The 22,464-nt window shown below is 39.0% G+C and overlaps 1 protein-coding gene across 3 annotated transcripts in view; it reads right to left on the bottom strand.

The window, feature by feature from the left end:
* Positions 1-383: 383 nt before the first annotated feature.
* The window catches only part of LOC113092497 (threonylcarbamoyladenosine tRNA methylthiotransferase-like), a 90,871-nt gene continuing 68,790 nt past the window's right edge, over positions 384-22,464 (bottom strand). For 2 of the 3 annotated variants that reach the window (XM_026258125.1, XM_026258126.1), the window contains 2 exons: positions 1,479-1,568; positions 384-1,065 (listed from right to left, as the gene is read on the bottom strand). In XM_026258125.1, the coding sequence (XP_026113910.1) occupies positions 1,031-1,065; positions 1,479-1,568 (125 nt within the window). In that variant the 3' untranslated portion in view covers positions 384-1,030. Of the gene's footprint in view, positions 1,066-1,478; positions 1,569-9,527; positions 9,639-22,464 lie in introns of those variants that run through there. The other variant, XM_026258127.1, reaches the window with a different exon arrangement.

The following is a 22,464-nucleotide window of genomic DNA, read 5'->3' as shown; positions in this document are numbered from 1 at the left end:
GCGTTTTGTTCTGAACCACGGTTTCATTTTTAACATCACAATTCGTATTGTATTGTCCTGTATGATTGTAAAAAGTTTTTTGTTTGAGTGTCTGTTTTTTTTTTTTTTTTTTTTGCAAACAGTACTGCTGTAATAGCGAGCTCTTTGTGTTCTCTGCTTTACCATGTTTATATACGTCGGTGTGAATATAGAATGCAACACAAGGATCTGTACAAATATTTTTTCTTGAAATCGAGACGGCTTCTTTTAAATATAACATTAACACATTTTTCATGAGCTCAGACCCATTGTTTCTTAAACCACAAAAGATTAAAATGTTATTCAACTTTTTATTTCAACAATACATTTTTGAATATACATTCATACCTTGAAATAGTGAAGAAAATGGTCAAATTGGCATTACTAACAAACAGTAATAATGACATTACAGGTGGTCTAGCCAGAAAAGAAAATCTCTACAGGCCAGCATGTTTTGTTCTAGTATGTAGTTGATGTAAGTTTGAACAATCTCACGTCATGGAACCATAATTTTTTGAAACCAACAATGTATATAAATCTGTTACACATGTACACAGACAGAGAACCTCGTTAATGTCCATCTCATCGTCACATTCAGACACCACATCCAGAATTTTTCTAGTCGTTACACAGACTGATTATTTACTGGTAATAAACATAATAGTCAAATCAGGACATGGGTTATTTTTCAGGCTTCTTACAACATTCATTTCATTCTTAAGATTTTTTACACACTTGGTATCCCCGGTACAATCATGATTTGGATTCTCTATGACTGCAAGCATCAGTTTGATCATTTGTTCTCGGTAATGCTGTTTAAACATAGTGTCTATGTAGTCTGTTACATGACACGCTTCCCCCAGTGTGCAGTCACACTTCATCTGATCATTCGTAGTGGCGTCAGAACTCCAGTTGCAATCCATCTGCTTTTGTAAAACCCTTGTTCGCAGATCTAGGAAAACCTGCGATAACTGCAGAGTTTATGAGGTCAGCCACTCACAGGGGATGAAGACTAGCCATAGTCACGAGGAAGTAGTGGTGGATCTTCTGTACATTTGAACAAAAAAATAAAAATGGGTGGTCTTGTTTCTACGTTTCAAATGTTGCTTGGTTGGTTGTTGAGATGGGGGTGTTTCACTCTAAAAGTGGAGGAGGGTGAAGGGGCCTAATTAGGGATGTGTTTTGACCGGCGAAGCCTAGCTTATGTCACCAAAGAGAATTCTGTCATTTTCACTGGAAGATATTTGGATTAAAGATTGAGGTTTATTAGGATTTTTGTTAAGAAACATGTTGCAAGTAACGGTAATGTATTGTGGATTGGGAAAACTTAATCCAACAGCCATTTATTAAACATAGAGCAAGGAACACATTGAAGGGTGAGTAAACACTGAAAAAGAAACATTACAACATCATTGTTCAGGTTTGTTATACAGAATACACTATTAACTGACTGATCATACCCCCACTCCACTCAGCCCTGTTCATCCTGGAACCCGTGTGCACATGTCCTCTCCTGCTCTGGCTTGGAGCACTCCAGTACAAACTCTCACCTGGCCAACACACACACACACATACATATATATAAAATATAATACATATATATATATATATATATATATATATATATATATATATATATATAAGTTTTCAAATCACAATGTTTCAGAGTTTTTTTTGTTTGTTTCAAGTGTTCAATAGTTCACAGGGATTGTCAAAATCAAAAGCTCAAGTTTCAAGTGTTAAAGCAGGTTTCAGTTCAAGTCCCTGTTCAGGCGCCACTCTATAACGGTGGTAGCCACCCTAACTTAAATAACTATTTTAAAGAAAAAAACCTTCGGCGCCAGACAGGATTAAACCTGTCAAAAATTAACTTAGCAGAAAAATATCCACCGGTTACACAACAAATTATAATAATAATCCAAGACTAAAGGTCATCAGGATATTTATTCTTCCATATGTTCAAAATCATAATAACACAGAAAACCGAAATGGACAACAAATAAATAAATAAATAAATAAAACAAAATAAGCAATGACCACAGGTTCCCACTAGCGGTCTCTGGTCTTCGAAATCCGTGCCCGTGCCAGAAACCGACCACGTCGCGCTAATCTTCTTATTATATATGTAATTTATGGAGATATTACATATACATTTTATACTTGTGTGTTTATACTAAGAGCAATGAGGTAGGGGGAAGCTACCACGTGGAGAAGGAGTGCCTTAGAAGAAGCTTGGACCTCCTGGAGGAAAGCGGTATAAAGTTGGACTGTGTTGTTACGGACCGTCAACCCCAGATAAAAAAGTTTTTAAAGGGTTAGTTAGTAAAATTAATCACTATTATGACGTCTGGCACATGGTGAAAGGTAATGGTTGTGCCTTTGAAAGAAAATACATTTCAAATATTCACGGTATTAGTATAAATATTTCTGAAAAAGCTTACTGCATCAAATAAAATAAAAATCTGATCTGTTTTGCCTGTAAATTTTACTTCATCAGGATTTTCCAGAGAGAAGGACTGTAGTATAGTGAAGAAGTGGCATAAGAGCATCACCAACCACCTGTACTGGTCTGCCAGCAGCTCTGATTCAGGACCTGAGAAGGTAGCCAAATGGACCTATATCATGAACCACATTTAAGATATTCACACACATTCTGACCCAGCGTTCCCTCAGTGTCAACATGAACAAAGGGTGTCTCAGGACCATAGCAAGTGGTTTCATCCAGGTGTGTAACCTCAATGTGTTATTTGCCAAGTAAACAGTAAAAAGCATGTTTTGTTAATCCTATGATATTTATGTGTTTTATAAATAACATCATCACACTGATTTCCCCCAAGGTTCAACAGCACTGAATAGGCTTCATAGGTTCCTGATAAACAAGAGAGTCCTTTCAGATGTAGAGAAACTGAGCCCACATTACCAGACATCAACTGTGGAGTCATTTCACAAAGTCATCTTGCACTTTTCACCTAAAAATGTTGTCTTCCCCTTCATTGGAATGCTATGCAGGTATGTATTCTCCCTCACAACTTGAACAAAGGTCAGAACACAACACATAAACAGTTATGTTTGAAAGGGGGCATACTATTGTTTTCTGTCTAGGCAAACTGGTTTTCACAACCAAAATGCAGTGTAGTGCCTTTCAATTAGAGGTTACGGTTTACAGAATGGTATAGATTTATTGTATTAGTATAAGTGCTATTTTTTATATTTTCATAATTTTAATGATAAATAAAAAAGTTGATTTATTCCCTATGACAATATGAACAATTGTTGTGTTTGTTTTTCTTATCCTTTAGGTTGTACCTTGTAAAGAAGCACTTCAATGAGAATGCTGTCCGGCCACAATTGACAACATCTTTTCCAAAAAAAATATTTATTTTAAACAATACTTACAAATGTGCAAATAGAATGAATATTTAAATAAATAAATAACTTATTATACTTTACAGGCTGTGTCATCAACTTGTTGAATACTGTTTTTGAAGAGGTTGTCCGTGATCCCCCTCCGGACCTGTCTTCTCAGCATGACAGACCTTCCAAGGAAGAAGCTCTGCATGCATCCAGCAGCATGAGGAAACTCCCTTCTTATGCACAGCGCTGCCTACAGAGAGAGAAGGAGAGAGAAAAACATATAGTGTGTTTTAGTGTTTATTTTGTTCACAGGTAATTATGGGTCATGTATGTATGCTGCTGAGACATAATAAAAGTGTCAAATCAATAAGTATCTGTCATAATCGCATGTTTCTTCTTTTCTAACATATATCATATAGTATGGCTGTGCAATGCATTAAACTCATGATGTAATATGGATGCAACAGAGCCCAATTATTTACACAAAATGTAACAAGTGTGTGAAACTGGCCTTACCTTTTCATCCTTCTGACTCTAACACGCCCATGGTCAGCTCTATATACATTCATTGCATTTTGCAAAGAATACAGTATATATTGAGTCACACAGGATCAAGGCCAGGATGGTCTGACATGCATGATATTGTATTAGGCACTTCTATTATTCTTGTGACCTGCAAAAGAAAAAAAAAATCATAATGGCACTGTTATTTACAGTAACCTTTCATACTTGGGAAGTAGCAGAAAGCACACACATAGGTTGAATACATTTCTATCCAGTGTACTTGTGAAATACCTGTGGTATTTCCCTGCAACATATATTTTCTCTCCCGAGGGCCATGCGTGCACATTTCCACAAGTACACCTGTAAAAAAAAAAAAAAAAAAAAAAAAGATAGACCTTGATGTAAGTTTTTGTTGTCATTAGGCTAAGCCCTAAGCAGCGTAGTAAACATGACATTGACTATACTGAGTGGCTTCTATACTGTGCTTTTGTTGGCTAAATAGATCGACTTTAATAAGCTTACTTCAATAGGCTAACTTACTGTAAATATTTTTTCCAAACAATACATTCACGCGCTAAACGTTACACAGTTCGTTGTTTTCTGTTCTTGATTCAACATGAAAAACCTATCATTGTAAAATTATACGTTGAAATTATAATAATTTACATGTTTTTATCATGCTAAAAATAAAATTGTGACTGCTGACGTTATAACTTAACGTGTAAAGTTAATGATATCTGCTAATTAACGTTAAGGTTGAAGTTCTAGAATTGACGTGAAAGTTAAGTTCTTACTGAAAATAAAAAATAAACTTACCTCTCAGAAGCGTCCATTTCCAATCTTAAAACAACTGGTTGTTCCTCAAAATCGGCATCTTCATCTGAAACAGGCTCAAACATGTACTGTTGAACGCCTAATCTCTCCATTGTCACGCTGGACCTGTTTGTTGTCACTCAGAGATACTGTGATGAGCCCGCAGTGAAACAGCCAATCAGAGCAGAACTCCGCATTACTATTCATGACCCTTCCAAATAAGGTAAAAACAGACCATTTCATTCGAGAGCCAGTTTCTAGGGTTCAAAATTGACTTGTAAAACCATCTGGACATTTTAAATGCCCTTAAATAAGCCACATACCCTCTTTGTAGATATCAGAGACAAATTTTAAATAGTACAACACATTCTAGAGCACCTTTAATTACTTGTCCTGTTAAGGGCTTTTTTGATATTTATGTGCATTTTTTTATATTTTGCCATTCAAGGATGCTGATATGGAGCAAAGGCATCCAGCGCTGTGCTGAAACAGCAGTGTTGTGACATGCACTTGACCTCTTCCCAAACTCTCAGAGTAAAGGAGCTAATTTATAAAAAGCAAGAGAAATAAGTAAGCATTAATCAGGCATACATCCTGATAATAATAATTCTGGGATGGAGGACAACACGTCTCTGATGGGTGTTTCACAAGAGCTCCTTGTGGAGTATTGGGTTTTATTATGGAAAGGGGGTTTTATTATGAAAGGTCTTAACAGGAAGTACCGGAACTACTAGGTGCTGGGGGTCAGGTGATTGAATGTGAGTTGTAAAGAAATGAGGCAATAATAAATGCTGTTCAGTTGCTCTACAATGTGTCACTTGAATCTATGCCCAAAAACACGACATGGTGTCAGAAGTCGGGCGGCAGTAAGAGCTTAATCGCCGGGGAGTGAAAGTAAGCTGTTCTGGGAGTGAAAAAGAAGGTTTTATCGGGAGAAAATAATGTCGGATACAGAGGGAGCAGGAGCAAGCGCACCGCATACGCTGCCTCGCAGGCTATCGCCCCAGCTACAGATAAACAGCGGCAACAATGCTAATGCAAATCCACCCCCGAACGCCACATTCACCATACAGCCTCCCGAAGCGTTTGATTTTTCTAAGCCTCAGCAATGGGAAAAGTGGATAAGGAGATTCGAAAGGTTCCGTCTAGCCAGCAATCTGCATCTTAGCTCAGAGGCTAACCAGGTAAACACGCTCATCTACTGTATGGGGGATGAAGCGGATGACATTCTTCGAGGTCAAGCTTTATCGGACATGCATAGAAAACAGTACCAAGCGGTAAGAGACACTTTGGACATATATTTCGTGCCCAGGAAAAACATTATCTACGAGAGAGCCCGGTTCAACCAAAGAGGGCAGCTAGTTAATGAGACTGTTGACTCGTTTGTCACCGCACTTTGTGCTTTGGTGGAAAACTGCAACTACGGTGCACTACACGATGAGTTAATAAGAGATCGCCTCGTTGTGGGACTCAGAGACACTAGCTTAGCTGAGAGATTACAAATGGACAAGGATTTGACGCTGGAGAAGGCAGTAAATCAAGCCCGGCCGTCTGAAGTCATAAAAAGGCAACAAACAGACATTAGAGGAGAGAACAACATGGAATTAGACGCTGTGTCTGTGAAATATAGAAAACAACAGAATCCAAAACAACAGTATCCAAAATACAAGTCCCCAACTCAGCCAAAATTCACAACGAAGTCCAAAACACCAAACGAGAAATCCTGCTACAGATGTGGTAAAACACCTGCACATGCTAAAGTTCAATGTCCAGCAAAAGATGTGACCTGTCATACTTGTGGTAAAAGAGGACATTTCTGTAAGGTGTGTAAGTCTGTTAAATCCGTGCATGTGATAGAGACAGAGAAATATAATGACACACCCATGTTCCTTGGTTCTGTGGACGCAGGTTCAGATCCTTGGTATGCAGATCTTACCATCAGAAACCACAAAGTCAGATTTAAGATAGACACAGGAGCAGATGTGTCAGTTATCCCAGCCCAGATGTACTACAGCATAAAACAAAATGTGACAGAGTTACGTAAACCAGACAGACCATTGTTTGGACCTGGCGGCACTCCTCTCAAGGTATTGGGTATGTGCAGAGAAACATTGTGCGAAGGTGAAGAAGAAATTGAGGAAAACGTATATGTTATCGAAGATTTGCACATAGCGCTGTTGAGCAGGCCGGCAAGTGTCAAGCTAAACCTTGTGTCTAGAGCAGATAGCATAGACATGAAAGAGTTAAATGAGAAATATCCGAAGCTGTGTCAGGGTTTAGGGTTAATGCAGCAACCTTATACTATTAAGCTGAAACCTGACGCTGTTCCTTTTTCCCTGGCCACCCCAAGACGTGTCCCCATTCCTTTGTTGGGAAAAGTGAAACAGGAACTGGAAAAAATGGAGTCCATGGGAGTAATCAGCAGAGTTGAAGAGCCAACTGAATGGTGCTCAGGTATGGTCCCTGTGCCAACCAAAAATGACTCGGTGCGCATTTGCGTGGACCTCACTCACCTCAATGACGCAGTGTGCAGAGAAAAGTACATCTTACCTTCAGTGGAACAGACACTGGGATCCCTGGCTGGAGCAGTCGTCTTCAGTAAGTAAGATGCAAACAGAGGGTTTTGGCAGGTCCCGTTGTCACCTGAGTCAGCACACTATACAACATTCATTACCCCTTTCGGACGTTACTATTTTAACAGACTTCCTTTTGGTATAGCCTCAGCCCCAGAACATTTTCAGCGGAGAATCTCAGTGATTCTGAATGGGCTACCAGGTGTGGTTTGTCACATGGACGACATACTCATTTGGGGTAAGGACCAGCAGGAACATAATGTCAGACTTCACACAGTGCTTCACAAACTGCAAGAGGCTGGTGTCACACTAAATATGGAGAAATGTGACTTAAGCAAACAGGAGGTAAAGTTCCTTGGACATATTTTGTCTGCGGAGGGAGTCCAACCTGACCCGGACAAAATCAGAGCAGTCAAAGCAATGAAAGAGCCGTCAAATGTCAGCGAAGTGCGCAGATTTCTTGGGATGATCAACCAGTTAGGTAAATTTATTCCAGGACTGGCTGAAAAAGATAAGCCCCTAAGAGATCTCCTTTCAAAGAAAAACCAGTGGGTTTGGGGCTATGCACAACAAAAAGCATTTGATCAGCTGAAAAGTGAACTGACATCGAGTCCTGTTCTCACACTCTATGATCCAAACAAAGACCTTAAGCTGTCTGCTGATGCCTCATCCTACGGGCTCGGTGCAGTCCTTTTTCAAAAAGAAGGTGAGCAGTGGAGACCGGTAGCATACGACTCACGCTCCTTAACTGAGACAGAGCAGAGGTATGCACAGGTGGAGAAGGAGGCGCTTGGATTAACGTGGGGATGTGAAAGATTTAAAGATTTCCTCATCGGGAGACACTTCTCCATGGAAACTGATCACAAGCCACTTGTTAGTCTGCTGGGACTACAAGCCCTAACCGAGCTTCCACCCAGGATTCAGCGGTTCCGACTCAGGCTCATGAGGTACAGTTACTCCATCACACACACTCCAGGCAAAGCACTCTTCACAGCGGACACCCTTTCACGTGCACCTGTCGAAATGGATTCAGATTCTAAAGCTGCAGCAGGTCTAATGGCTGACACAAACATCTACATCGATGAAATAATCAGAAGCCTACCTGCTAGCCCAGCGTACATCACACAACTGAAAGAACAACTAAAGACAGACAGCACATGTTCTGAAGTCATGTCATTGTGTCAGAGAGGCTGGCCAGATTACAGCCATCTCACAGGTCCAATCAAAGCCTATTGGCCTCACAGAGACACTTTAACGATACATGATGAACTGCTACTGAAAGGCACCAGACTCGTGATTCCTACCACTATGCACAACTCTGTTCTCATAGCATTACATGAGGGACATCAGGGAATGTCTAGGTGCAGAGAGAGAGCTAGAGAGACAGTGTGGTGGCCTGGTCTGAGTGGCCAAATCAATGAGCTTGTAAAAAACTGCACCACATGCATTAAGGAACGTGCCAATTCAGTGGAGCCTTTAATGCCCAGTGTGCTCCCTGAAAGACCATGGCAAAAAGTTGGAGCTGATCTTTTTACGCTTAACAACAGTAACTATGTTCTGGTGGTGGACTACTATTCCAGATTTGTGGAGATAGCAAAACTGACGCCCACAAGATCTGAAGATACGGTAGTACACCTAAAATCAATCTTCTCCAGACATGGCATTCCAGAGCTTTTCTACAGTGTCAATGGACCTCAGTTTTCTAGCCAGCTGTTCAAAGACTTTGCAGCGGCATACGGTTTCAGTCATGTAACTAGCAGTCCGAAATTTGCTCAAAGCAATGGTGAGGCTGAGCGTCACGTCCAGACGGTGAAAAGACTTCTAAAGAAAGCAAAAGACCCATATCTTGCACTTTTAGCCTACAGAGCGACCCCATTGGCTAATGGATACAGCCCAGCGCAACTACTAATGGGACGGAGACTTCGTACGCCAGTTCCTCAGCTTCCCTCATTGCTCACTCCCAGCCTGCCAAATGAGGCTACAGTCAAAAAGAGAGAGAGAGAGAGGAGACTAAAGGACAGTTCAGTGTTCAACAAAAGGCATCGTGTGAGAGATCTTCCTCAGCTTTCTCCTGGACAACCTGTGTGGATCACAGACACCAAGAGTGAAGGGACTGTCATCTCACCTCATTCTACTCCCTGCTCATACATCGTGGAGAGCCCTTCAGGAGTCATCAGGAGAAATAGACATCATCTATTGCCATTACCTGAAAGCACACCAAAGGTTCAAATTCCAAGTACACCAGTCTGTCCAACTGATGACACCAGGCTCACACCGAACCGTTCAGAGTCTGCAGTTAAGACTCCAAAGGCAGTTTCCCCGGGTCCTGTCAGAACCAGGTCAGGTAGAAGTGTCATAAAGCCTCAAAGACTGGACCTGTGAATACAAAAGAGTTACCGTAAAGGAAAGTGTTCAATAAGTTGTAAAAAGTAAAAGAGAAAAAAAAATGTTTTCATTCATGCAGTAAATGTTCATTTAATTCTGCATTCATCTCCTAGAAAGGGGGATGTGGAGTATTGGGTTTTATTATGGAAAGGGGGTTTTATTATGAAAGGTCTTAACAGGAAGTACCGGAACTACTAGGTGCTGGGGGTCAGGTGCTTGAATGTGAGTTGTAAAGAAATGAGGCAATAATAAATGCTGTTCAGTTGCTCTACAATGTGTCGCTTGAATCTATGCCCAAAACCACGACACTCCTCGGTGTTTAATCTCATTTACACTGTAGATATGTGAGCAGTGCTATAATACAGTATAACCATGTTGTTTCATGACAATGGGTCTCATTCACTAAATATGCGTAGGCACAGATTTTTGCATGAAATGTGCATACGGACGTTTTCATGAATAAATCATGATTCATCAAAAACTTTCTTACTAAAACTATATATATATATATATATATATATATATATATATATATATATATATATATATGTGATTAGTGTCTCATCTTGTGTTTAGAGGCATGGCACACTTGGTACTGCTTGAAGACATCGCGGCGCGCAGGCACGTGCACACATAAACATCGAAGGGTGCTTGAGCACCTGCCCTTTTTATTCCTGGAGAGAAAGTGCCCTTTTTTCTGGGGTGTTTTTTTTTTTTTTTATAATATATATTCCTGTTTGCGCACAGCTTCCCTGTCAAACAAATATATTTATTGAAGAATAGTATATCTAAACATCAGGTCTGGAGTTCTCAAGCGCTCATTGAGAACCGTTTCTGTCAGACGCGTCTGATTCGTCGAGAACCGAGGAGCTGATGATACTGCGCATGTGTGATTCAGTGTGAAGCAGACTGACTCACAGCTCGTCTGAACTGAACTGATTCTTTTGATGATTGATTCTGAACTGATTCTGTGCTTATGTTATAAGCACGGGTAAACTGAAGGCTTGAATTAAGGGCAGTCATCGCTAATGACATTACATCGAGCGCAAAAGAACCGGTGAACCGTTTTTTTTTTTCAACTGGTTTATTTGATCGAATTGTCTGAAAGAACCGGTTCACTTGAGCACCTGCTCCTTTGCCCCAAAAGTGCCCTTTTGTCAAAGCAAAATTTCCTCTAATTTTTTTTTGTAATAACATACCCTTTTGTGAATGCCTGCCAATGCCCAATCATAATATTATTACAATTAATAATAATTTAGTCGTAAATAAATGAACAATATGATGACCTTTCACCTGACCGGGAAAATTCCTCAGGCCGCACGCGCATTTTTAAAGACCACTTTAGCCTTTAACTCAATAATATCTCTCTGGAAATATATGTAAAAATATCAATGTCAATAAAAAAATGCATGATATACCTGACATCAAAGTGCAGTGTGAAGGATATGAATAACAAATGTAGCCTGTCATTTGTTTACATTGCAAAGGTGTTCAATTTTAGACAATAACAACTACAACAGTAATAATAATATTAATCACTATATTCCAGTGGATCAGTTTTTTTATGTTTTGTATCAATATTTAAGGTGGACTTATTGATTAGGTGCAAGAGTAGTAGTGATGGTTAAAATAATAGATTAATGCTAAAACAGAGAAGAAAAAGCCATCAGGTTGGGACAATTTAAGACATTTCAGTTTCTAATCCTAGAGCTGTTATTATTTTAAACTTAAAATTGTCTTCTCTATTGTTTCTTTGCTTCAAAGCATTTGCTGCTGTATCAATACATAACCATCCATATCGATACGTGAATCCGCAAGGAATGCATCACAATATATAGCTGTATTGATATTTTGAACAGCGCCATTTAAAGCCTTGTTCCATGTGCCCCTTTTATACTTTGAGCACCTGCCCCTCCAAAGGTCTCTGCACGGCCCTGGCGGCGCGTGCTCTAAGGAGAGAGAGCGTACAGATATGTTCGCTGAGAGTGACGAATGGCTGTTCAGTCGCTTTAGGTTGCCCAGAGAAGTCCTCATTGATTTATGCAATAAATCACCTAAGCCACACCACCAACCGCTCTCACCCTATACCACCTTATTTCCAAGCCTGTGTTACCATAACCCATGCTTCTTTTTTACCTGTGCCAGTTATGCCAGTGGATACACTTTTAAATAACAATTTTTTCCTTGCTTCCACCTCCGACAGCAAAACCTCACGTTCATTATCATTATCGTGAAAGTTATTTTTCTTTTTCTTTTTTTTTCGGTGCCATAATTGTCCTTCTCTGTACAAGTGCCTCGTTGTGGAAAGCCCTTATATGGAGCTGGTTTGGGCGTGAATTATGCTAATTACTGACCTCGTGCACGGGGGCGCTCATTTAGAAGACTCCAAATTCACTAACTGAAGAACGAGTTTGAGAACAAACTCATATGCGTACGCACGTGTTGTGAATTAGGCGGAAAGTTCTCGTGAGAAGTTCAAATGTGCGTATAAATAAGAAAATTGTACGCAATTATTAGTAAATGAGACACATTGTTTGTAGCACAAAATATTGGGTACATATATATCTAGCCCACTGTCTTCACATACATCAGTGTTAGGCAATGTTGGGCAGGTCCTGCTTTCACCAGTTACCACACACACACACACACAAGGAATGGGTATATAAATTGATCAAAGCTACCAGTCCATGCTACAAGCCAGGGATCTGAAAGTTATTACACTGAGGTGAAAGGTCAGAATCATAATGGCAAACTGCTACACTCAGAGTGACTGACCGCTGCCAAGCTCTGATTACTACAGCAACAACCACACCGCTGTCTGTCTTTCCACATCAGTCCAGATTTCTTTCCTCTCCACGTATTGGCAGCACAGAGACGTGATTCAGGCTTTGGGTGGAGAGCAGGCCATGGAAAGAGAAATCAGACTCATCAGATGAAGACCTCACTGGGACACACTGAAGATCAATATAGGGATGTTTAAACAGTATAATTAAGCACTCTTTCTATAAAGAAATAGGCCTACAGAATCCAAGATGGCGGCATGTATTGTTTGATGTGTGTTTGTCCTCTTATCTATACTCATTTGTTTGCTTTTATGCTCATATATGGAGTAAAATTTTTAGCAGATTTTATGATTGAGCTCTTTGGTTTTTAGAAGAAATAATTTTTCAATTGGATTATGGACTACTTTGCTGCAGAAAAGCTTCCATTCTCCAGGCTCTACTTGGATCCTGAGGCCCTGTTTGCTTCTCTAGGCCTTAACAGCCTAGCTACCATCTCTAGGCTCCAGGCCCTAGCAGCCTAGCTACCGTCTCTAGGCTCCAGGCCCTAGCAGCCCAGCTACCGTCTCTAGGCTCCAGGCCCTAGCAACCCAGCTACCGTCTCTAGGCTCCAGGCCCTAGCAGCCCAGCTACCGTCTCTAGGCTCCAGGCCCTAGCAGCCCAGCTACCGTCTCTAGGCTCCAGGCCCTAGCAGTCTAGCTACCATCTCTAGGCTCCAGGCCCTAGCAGCCCAGCTACCGTCTCTAGGCTCTGTTTGGATCCTGAGGCCCTGTCAGCTCCTCATGGTTTTGCTAACATCTTCTGCTAACATGGCTCTTCTCTTAATGCTGCTTTGTTCATTGTTTGTGCAGAATCTAAGATCAAGTGATTTATACTGGGTGAGTACATCGTACAATATTTGTGGCTCTTTGGACATAGCCTATGGATTTAACTGTTCAGCCTTTGTGCATTCCCCTCAAATGCCAAAAGAGTTGGCAGAGGACTTAAATCTAGCCTGGTTGCTACCCAGAGATATTCTTCAGCTTCAAAATCTTTTGATTTTAAATGACTATTTTGCATTTGATGGCAGACATTACTGTGACTCTCATTTAAAAAACTCTACAGATTCTTCATATACTTATGGTAAACAGAGATGTTTAATATTTTCATTGCTGCTTTTATCTGGCAATGTGCATCCAAATCCATGCCCTGAGTTGCAGTGTATTCCATTGCCATCTGATGTGAAATCCATGTCTGGTTTGAGTGTAATTCACCTTAATGTTCACAGTTTGTTACCCAAAATGGATCTGCTTAGAATTTGGGTGAATTTAACAGATGCAGATATTGTTGTGCTATCTGAAACCTGGCTGACAAAATCAATCACTGATATGGATAATGGAATGGGTGGGTAATGTGTTTCGTGCTGACAGACCAAGGAAGGGTGGTGGGGTTGCTATTTATGTCAAATATACATTTAATCTGAAGTTAGTCGATTCAGAATCAATCGGTAAGCAGCTGGAATTTTTGGCAGTGAAGGTGGAGTTGGCCAAGGGCCTTTATGTTACTGTTGTTGGTAGGGATGTCAAATTTCGATTATTTCCATGATCGATCGTCGTTTAAATTAACGATCAATTAATCGATTAATCGTTAACCATAATACTGCAAAATGCGTCTATTGCAGGCACGCAGTCAGCGGTATGACAGGATGTGCAAAAGCCACACACACACACAAAACGCTTTCTCACTTGAATTAAAGAGGTTTTAGTCTGAATAAAATGCTAGTAGCAGGATTATAAAATGAATAGATGCGATTATGATCATTTGATAAAATGAAGAGAGCACGCCATACTTTTGAGGTCATTTTACTTTGTTGACAGTTTCCAATCCCGCACGGAGAACGCTGAACGCGCATCTTTAAATGGTTTTGTGGTGCTCGTTGTTGTATTTTAAAGCACAATTGCAATGTTTTCAACTGACATTATTGTATAAAATTATCCGAAATGTGGATCGCGTGTGACTGCGCTGCACATTAAGTGAACTACATCGGCGCTGCTGCACCAAAACACACTGTTGCTCACATTAATTTGATCCTGCTGGATTCTGTCCTAGAAAATGTCAGATTTTTAAAAATCCGGCATACAGCGCATTAGATCGTGACAGTACATGCGTGCACACGAGGATGAGCGAGCGCGGTTTTGGATAGATTTATTTGGAGGTTATTGCTCATGTCTCATTCGGCACAAATCGAAATGTTTCCATATTCGCAATGTATTTGAATGTTAAACTATTATTTATGATGTAAACTAGGCTTTACTTAACACGCATTCGCATATAGACGGAAAAGATGATCCTCTTCATATGAGCAAAAACGTCCTTGGCATAACAGCAGAGTGGACCGGTATACTACGGTCTATTTAAACTGAATGCTCCAGGAATGTGTCGGTCACAGCGCCTATTAATCGCTGTTTTGAATCCAGCAATTATTTATTTAGAAATGATAAGACCTGATTATGACAAGTGTGGTATAAAAGCTTTGTTTATTAGAGGAATAATAGGTTAACTGGAAAATGTTAGATCGCGACCATGCTTTTGGACCCCATAGTCTTCATTTACGCGGCTTTGTTCTGGTTTGCCGGTTGGTCACGAATTTCCACAAATTCAGTATATTTAGGCATTGTTTCTTTTCCTAAATCTTCATAGTCTAACCCTCTAATTTCCCAGGTTTATTTTATTATCTTTCGCTTTTAATAACTGTTTTCGCATCTCTGTGGTAAACATGGGAAGGGAAATTAAAGATTTCATGAATTAAGAATTCGTTCGATTTATTAATTTGTTCCCTTATTTCACTTAAATCATGGGTTATTTAGGGAACAAAATTAATGAAACATGGACAATTGCCACATTAATAATTCGTAGGAATGAATTAACAAGTTGTAGGAATGAATAGACTACCTGTCCTGTCACTGTGTCCCGCAGCCCTGCAAAGCGCACGATATAAAACAGTTATCTGATGAAATGATTAGTAACTACATTTCTATTGCATTTAATGTTGAAGAACTTTTATGTTGTTTCTATTTTAATGTACTTTAAAGTTTAAATCACACTAAAAGCTTAATTTGTACATTGTGAATGAATGATGATGCTTTTATATATCGTCACCGTAACTCACAGCCGCTCGCACGTGTTGAGTGCGCATGAGCCGCACGCAGCCCAACATTGAATCGGTTAACCGACCATCGATAGCCTTAATCGATTGCATCTCTTATCGACAATTAATCGATCATCGATTAATCGTTGACATCCCTAGTTGTTGGGTATTATAGGCCTCCTTCTGCCCCGAGTACTGCATTGCAGACTCTAATTCAACTCTTATCCAGATTGGATTTTAGCAGGTGATCTAAACTAGGACTGGCTGAAACCTTGTTCAGATGAATTTAAGTCATTTTGTGATTCTGTCAATTTTACACAGTTAATCAATTCTCCCACTCGTTTAAATCTTAAGTGCCATGAGAAATCCACCTTAATTGATTTAATTTTGACTAATGTCCCGCACAAATTTTCTGCTGTTGGTGTTTTTTGCAATGACCTAAGTGATCATTGTGTTGTTGCTGCTGTAAGAAATACTAAGATGCCTAAATGTAAACCTCGTGTAATATGTAAGAGGAATCTCAAAAAATTTAATGAACAGGGCTTTTGCCATGATTTGTTTAATTGTGATTGGAGTACAATAGAGCTGATTCCCGATGAGGAGTCAGCCTGGATCTTTTTCCGTTATAGTTTTTTGCAAGTAATAAATAGACACGCCCCACTAAAGAGATTCAGAGTTAAGGGGTGGGACAATCCCTGGTTTTGGAGCTTGGAGATATTCTTCATGACAGCAATTTAGCTTGGGACAAAACAAGAAAAACGGGCTCTTCATCTGATTGGCTTGTTTTTAGGCAGTTAAGAAATAAATGTTCTTCTTTTATTAAGAAAGCAAAATCTGACTTTTATCTGTCAGCCACTACTAACACCTTAAATGATCCCAGAAAATTTTGGAAGGCTATAAAATTACTTTCTTCAAACAAAGATATTATTAATGTTCCTCCTTTTATTTTGAAAGAGTCTGTAGTAGTTCATGACAAGCTGGTGATATTGAACCATTTTAATGAGTATTTTATTCAGTCTGGTTCTTTGTTTGACACTGCTTGCCCTTATACTGTGACACCTTGTAGAGATGTACCAGTCTCTACAAGTGTCTTCAATCTCACTCCATTCTCAGTGGCTGATGTTCAAAAAGCCCTAAAAGGGCTGGCTCCTGAAAAACCTCCAGGACCTGATCTTACAGTGCCCTACTTATTAAAAATAGCTGCTGATTGTGTAGCACAGCCTCTAACGTACCTTTTTAATCTTACTTTGGAGAGCAATACTATTCCCAAAATACGCAAATCTGTATTTGTTTGTCCATTATTGAAAGGGGGTGACCCGTCAAATTTAAATAATTACAGGCCAATTTCTAATTTGTCTGTTTTGGCCAAAACGCTTGAATCCCTGGTGAGTGATCAGATGAAAGACTTCTTGCATGTACAGGACATTTTATCCCCAGTTCAGTCTGGATTTAGAAAAAAAAACATAGTACAATCACAGCTGCAATGAAGGTGATAAATGACATCTCTGTTGCTCGTGACAAGAAGCAGCACTGTGCAGCACTTTTTATTGATTTTTCAAAAGCTTTTGACACGGTTGATCATGATGTTTTAAAGATTAGGCTTCTTAATTCAGGGTTTTCAGAGAATACTGTCTCTTGGTTCTCAAACTATCTTAGTGACAGAACCCAGTGCATTAAGTATGATGGTGTTCAATCAGGTATTTTACCAATCCTTAAAGGGGTTCCACAAGGATCTGTGTTAGGCCCTCTTTTATTTACTATTTATATAAATAACCTTAATCGGCATGTGTCTGATGCAAACTTTAATTTTTATGCAGATGACAAGCCATTGCACATTTACAGAATGCCTTCACTGTGGTCCAAAACACGTTGCTACAGTTGAAACTTGTGCTTAATGCAGAAAAAACCAAATGTATGCTCTTCATGGGCACTCGGAATAGACCACTGAATGTTCCTTTAGTGATTACTCTTGACGGACATGAAATACAGACTGTTACAACTTATAAGTATCTTGGAATTGTTATTGATGATTGCCTGTCATTTAAGCCTCATGTTCACGGTCTAGTGAGAATGTTGAAGCTAAAATTGGGTTTTTACTTTCGAAATAAGCTGTGTTTTTCTTTTAATGTTAAAAAACGGTCAGTGGCATCCACTTTTTTATCTGTGCTAGACTATGGTGATATATTATATATGCAATCATCTGCTCAATGCCTTCAAATGATTGACGCAGCCTATCATGCATCACTGAGATTTATTACTAATTGTAAATCTCGCAGCCACCACTGTCAGCTGTACTCTCGTGTAGGGTGGTCTGCTCTGGCCACACAGAGGCTTTGTCATTGGTACATATTTATATATAAGACTATTCTTGGTGTGCTTCCATCCTATTTATGTTCACTTCTTATGAAAAAAAGTGCTGGCCATTACTCTCTCCGTTCTCAGGCTGTTGTCTTGTTTTCTGTCCCACATGTCAGTACGGAGCTGGGTAAAAAGGCCTTTGTTTATTCTGCTTCCTTTACATGGAATTTGCTGCAGAACAACTTAAAACTTAGTAAATTTATTCCTTTGAGTGTTTTTAAGTTAAGAATGAGATGTTTTGAGTTGGACTCCCTCACATGTCAATGTTTTTAATTGAGATTTCATTGTAAGTTCATAATTGGCTTTCAAACTGTTTCTATTAATTATTTTTTTATTTTTTTTTGTGTGTGTGTCTTTGTACGTATGTAATGATATGATGCAATTCAGCTGCCTATCTTGGCCAGGTCTCCCTTGCAAAAGAGATTTTTAATCTCAATGGGCTTCTCCTGGTTAAATAAAGGATACATAAAAAACATAAAGAAAGAAATAAAGAAAAACACTTGTTACTATTAAGTGAAGCTAAAGAGTAGGCAAGCTTTGGGAAATGGAACCATGTCATAAATGTCATAAATGTGTGTCTTGAATCAACAAACTGTTGTGTCACCTGTGTATGTGCACAGTCAATCATCTACAGTAGGTAGACAGCCTAAATTGGCATTACCGCCACGGGCGGTAACTGTAATTCAGTCGCGTGTTAAAATCATTTGTGAAACTACTGCCAGGTGGCACAAAGGGATGAATTGCGAAATGAATGTAATTGTAAAATGAGATAAAAGGAAGTAAAACAACAATAACATTATGATATAACATTGTAAATGTTTGAATATTTTTTAAAGATGTTACAGTGTTAATTTCAAAACGTAGGTCTTAGTCTTAGGCTACATTCTACTCATCAAAATTTAAAAGAAGACCTTTAAACAAAGGATCATATGCATGCTATAGTTATTAAACAGTAAATAAATATAAGGCCTATGTATGTATATGTCTCGCGCACGTATTCACTGGAAACAGCAGTTGTTCACCAGACATTCAGCGTTAGCAGCGGTCAACTTACTCCGCATATTGTTAATTATTTGTTATGATATGATTTGTTATGCATATTGTTATGATTTTTTTTACAGCGATACTGAAACACGCGTGAATGACAAAGCCTATTTTACCTCATGAATAATAGTTAAGCTTCAAATGGGCAACATCACAAATATGGAAACGGATTTCTCCAGAGTGAGAAAATGAGAAAGCCCAACCTTACCTTATGCTTAGCTTTAAATTATTATTATTATTTGTTTGTTTATGACTAAGCCTATATTATTATATACTGCAATTATATTTATCCATTAGAATTCTATATTTTTAATTCATGTTTTGTTCTGATATATTTGTTAAATTCAAAAAGGATTTGTTGTAAAGTGAGCAACTCACCCGGCAACATGGAATTAAAGTGCTGGTGGGAGTTGAGTGCTCGGTTGAAAAATGTGTGTTACTGGTAGGAGAGATGATTGGGTCACAGTAGAATTCGTTTGGCGTCTCGAATGAACGGTGCTGTTTTGTTATTTTTGACAAAGTTGAAAAAGTGAAAACAGTAGTTGCAAATGGATTAGTCCTCAATGGTAGTTTGATTAAAGTTTTTCCACTTTGATTTCCATAAAAGTGTTGTTTTTTAATGTGCCCCCCTTCATTACTGATGAAGTGCTGAAACGCCAATTATCTCGTTATGGACAGTTGGTTTCTGCTATTAAGAATAGCAAATCTCCTTTGTTGCAAATCTCCTAGGCTGCAAATCTCCTTTGTTGAAGCACGTCGTGTCTTTCTGTAGACAAGTGCATATGATTTTGAGGAGTGATATCGATGAATTGAATATTACTTTTAAATTTAAAGTTGATAATTTTGATTATCTCATCTTTGTAACAACTGAGAACATGAGATGCTTTGGATGCCAGATGCTGGGGCACTTGGTACGCGCTTGTCCAGAAAGAAACGTGTCACAGGTATCAGAGGTTGAAAGTGGATCTAATGAAGGTCAGAGTTTGGAAAAAGAAAGCGAAGTTGGTGGGGTTTCTGTTTTGAGTGTGGACAAAGAACATCTAGGAAGTGGAGTAGTGAGAAACGAGTTCAAAAAAATGATGAGACAACAGATATTGTCTTTGATGAGTTAGAGGGTGAAATACTTAAAGAGGATTAAGAGGTATTTAAAGTGCCGGCAGTGAAGAGGAAGTTGAATCTTTATGAGATGGAAAATACATCAAAGAAAAAAGCACATGATGAGATTGTTACTGAAAGTTCTGGGGATGTTTTGAATGTAAGTGAAGTGTCGGGCTCAGAAAGTGAGAGAGATTGTTCTGAAGTTGAGGGAAATATGAGTAAAGATTATAGTGGGTACAGTTTGGAAAGAATGAAACAGTTCCTGCAGCATACAAAAGGAATGAGGAATGTGGAGGTTATACACTGTAAAAAGTGATTCTGAGTTTTAGTCAGGTGGACAAGTAAAATCATGTCCTGTCAACTTGCAGTGTCTCACTACACAGTAGGATGAGTTTTAACAACCTCAACTTGAAGGGAAATGGAAAACTTAAAATAACGTGTTCGTATAACAACAAAACATAGGTTCTTTCAATTTTCAATTTTCTGCGCATGTGCCAGAAACTGTACGTCATGATGACATACTATTTTAACGAATTTGAGCCAGACGCGCCATCGCCATTTTCTACACGAGAAGACGAGATCACGACACTAGTTGCTGATGCGAGGAAAAAGACGAAGGAGCTCATATTTGAATGACTACAGATGGATTTTTATAGTAAGTATACCCTGATTTGTTCTTTCTTTCATATAAAAATTAGGTTTGTTTCGTTTGCGCTCACCGACCGCGTATTGATTTCATGCTATCACATTTGACAAACTAAGACAACTTGATTGGTAACGTTAATCAGGAGCTACACTCACTGGCATGCACATTTTTGCTAGATATACAGTGTGTTAGACACCGAGCTGCTGTCTGGACGTGAGCAGAAAGAGAAGTCGTCTTTGACTAGTATAAGTTCATGTTGGTAAATAGATTTAAAAAAAGTGTACATATAAATTACTTTTTAGCGTGTTCTTGATCGGATCTCATTATCGTTAGAAACACAGAATGACAAGTAACGTTAATATCTGAAGCTCCGCCGCCAGTCCATATTTGTGTTTACCCATACGAATAAAAATGCTTGATTTACTTCGTTTAATGCCCAGTAAAGTCTAGAAAAGGAAAGAGAGCAAATGGCTGTGGAGATGATGAAGAGGACTCCAGACATTACATTTGTTGATGCTGCTATAAGCAGCACGTATTCTTTGAGAAGACAAGAAGTCGTTGATGAGGATGAAATGAAAATCACAAATGAAAATCCGATGGCCAGCAATTTTCACTGAGAGACAGGTAAATTGTGTTTATTTGTTTCTGTGTGCTTTGAATTAATCAGAAAATCTTGGGCTGTGAATGTTATGCTGTTAGAAAGATATGGGCAAACTTAATATCCTAAGATTATGTTGAGTGATTTTTTTTTTTTACTTGTTAATGTTTTAAGACTGTCCCTGAGATATTTGTTCAGTTTGTAAATGTATTTATGTTTTTATAGATCAGCAAAGAATTCACCAGGCTTGTGTCAAAGGATCTGAGCAAGTCCTTTTTGGAAGGCCTAGATGGTCATCTCTCAAAGCTGATACAGTTATTCCGATCAAAGTGTTATGAGGACATTCCAGAAATGACTTCAGTACTGGAGAGCCTTGATAAGAATGTGAGTCAATTTATTTTAAAGCAGTCTTTCTCTCCACAAAATGACAATTCTGTGATCATTTACTCACTTACTCACTACTCGCATCATAAACCTATTGATATTGACATCTTTTCATACAATGACTTCGGAGTAAGCATCTAAAAAGTAACATTAAATTTCCATGTCATATTCAAAGTCTTCTGAAATCATACAATGTCATGAGGTTTGATTTTGTTGTGCACATGCACAGGTCACATTACTTCCTGAACAAAGCGCAAGTGTTCAAAGCTTATTATGATGTATTTAGTTACATATAATACATGTAAGGGATGATAGTGTTGATGATTTACCTTGGATACGAGCGAGAGTTAGCCTTCAGTGTGTTCGTGCATAGCGTGTGGAATCAGGACAACAAATTTGGAAATCCACTGTCTCCTCAAAAGAGTTTGTTTGCAAGCAGCGGAAAACCACCTTATGCATCACACACACAGTAAACCTGTGTTGTTCACTCAGCTGCGCATAATAGCACTGAATTAATAAAATATATATATATATAGACCCACGTTCTGTTTTCTATCATGCGTCATGCACGTTTGTGATGACGTAATAACGCACCAGGGTTTGATAGAATCCAATCGCGCTCGGAGTCCATAAGACCACAAAAAAACGATCCCAGTGTGAAAGCAGCCTTAGACACTCCTGGTTAAGTGACAAGAGCTGGTCATATCCACTATTAAATCTTATTTTGGTGCTGAACAAAAAGGTAACAAACAACAGTTGTTGTTTCACATTACTAGTGATTT

The sequence above is a fragment of the Carassius auratus genome, unplaced genomic scaffold (genome assembly GCF_003368295.1).
Source record: "Carassius auratus strain Wakin unplaced genomic scaffold, ASM336829v1 scaf_tig00214606, whole genome shotgun sequence".
Taxonomy (NCBI): Eukaryota; Metazoa; Chordata; class Actinopteri; order Cypriniformes; family Cyprinidae; genus Carassius; species Carassius auratus.
Note: the sequence above shows the minus strand (reverse complement) of the source record. Positions and strands in the feature narration are given on the sequence as shown.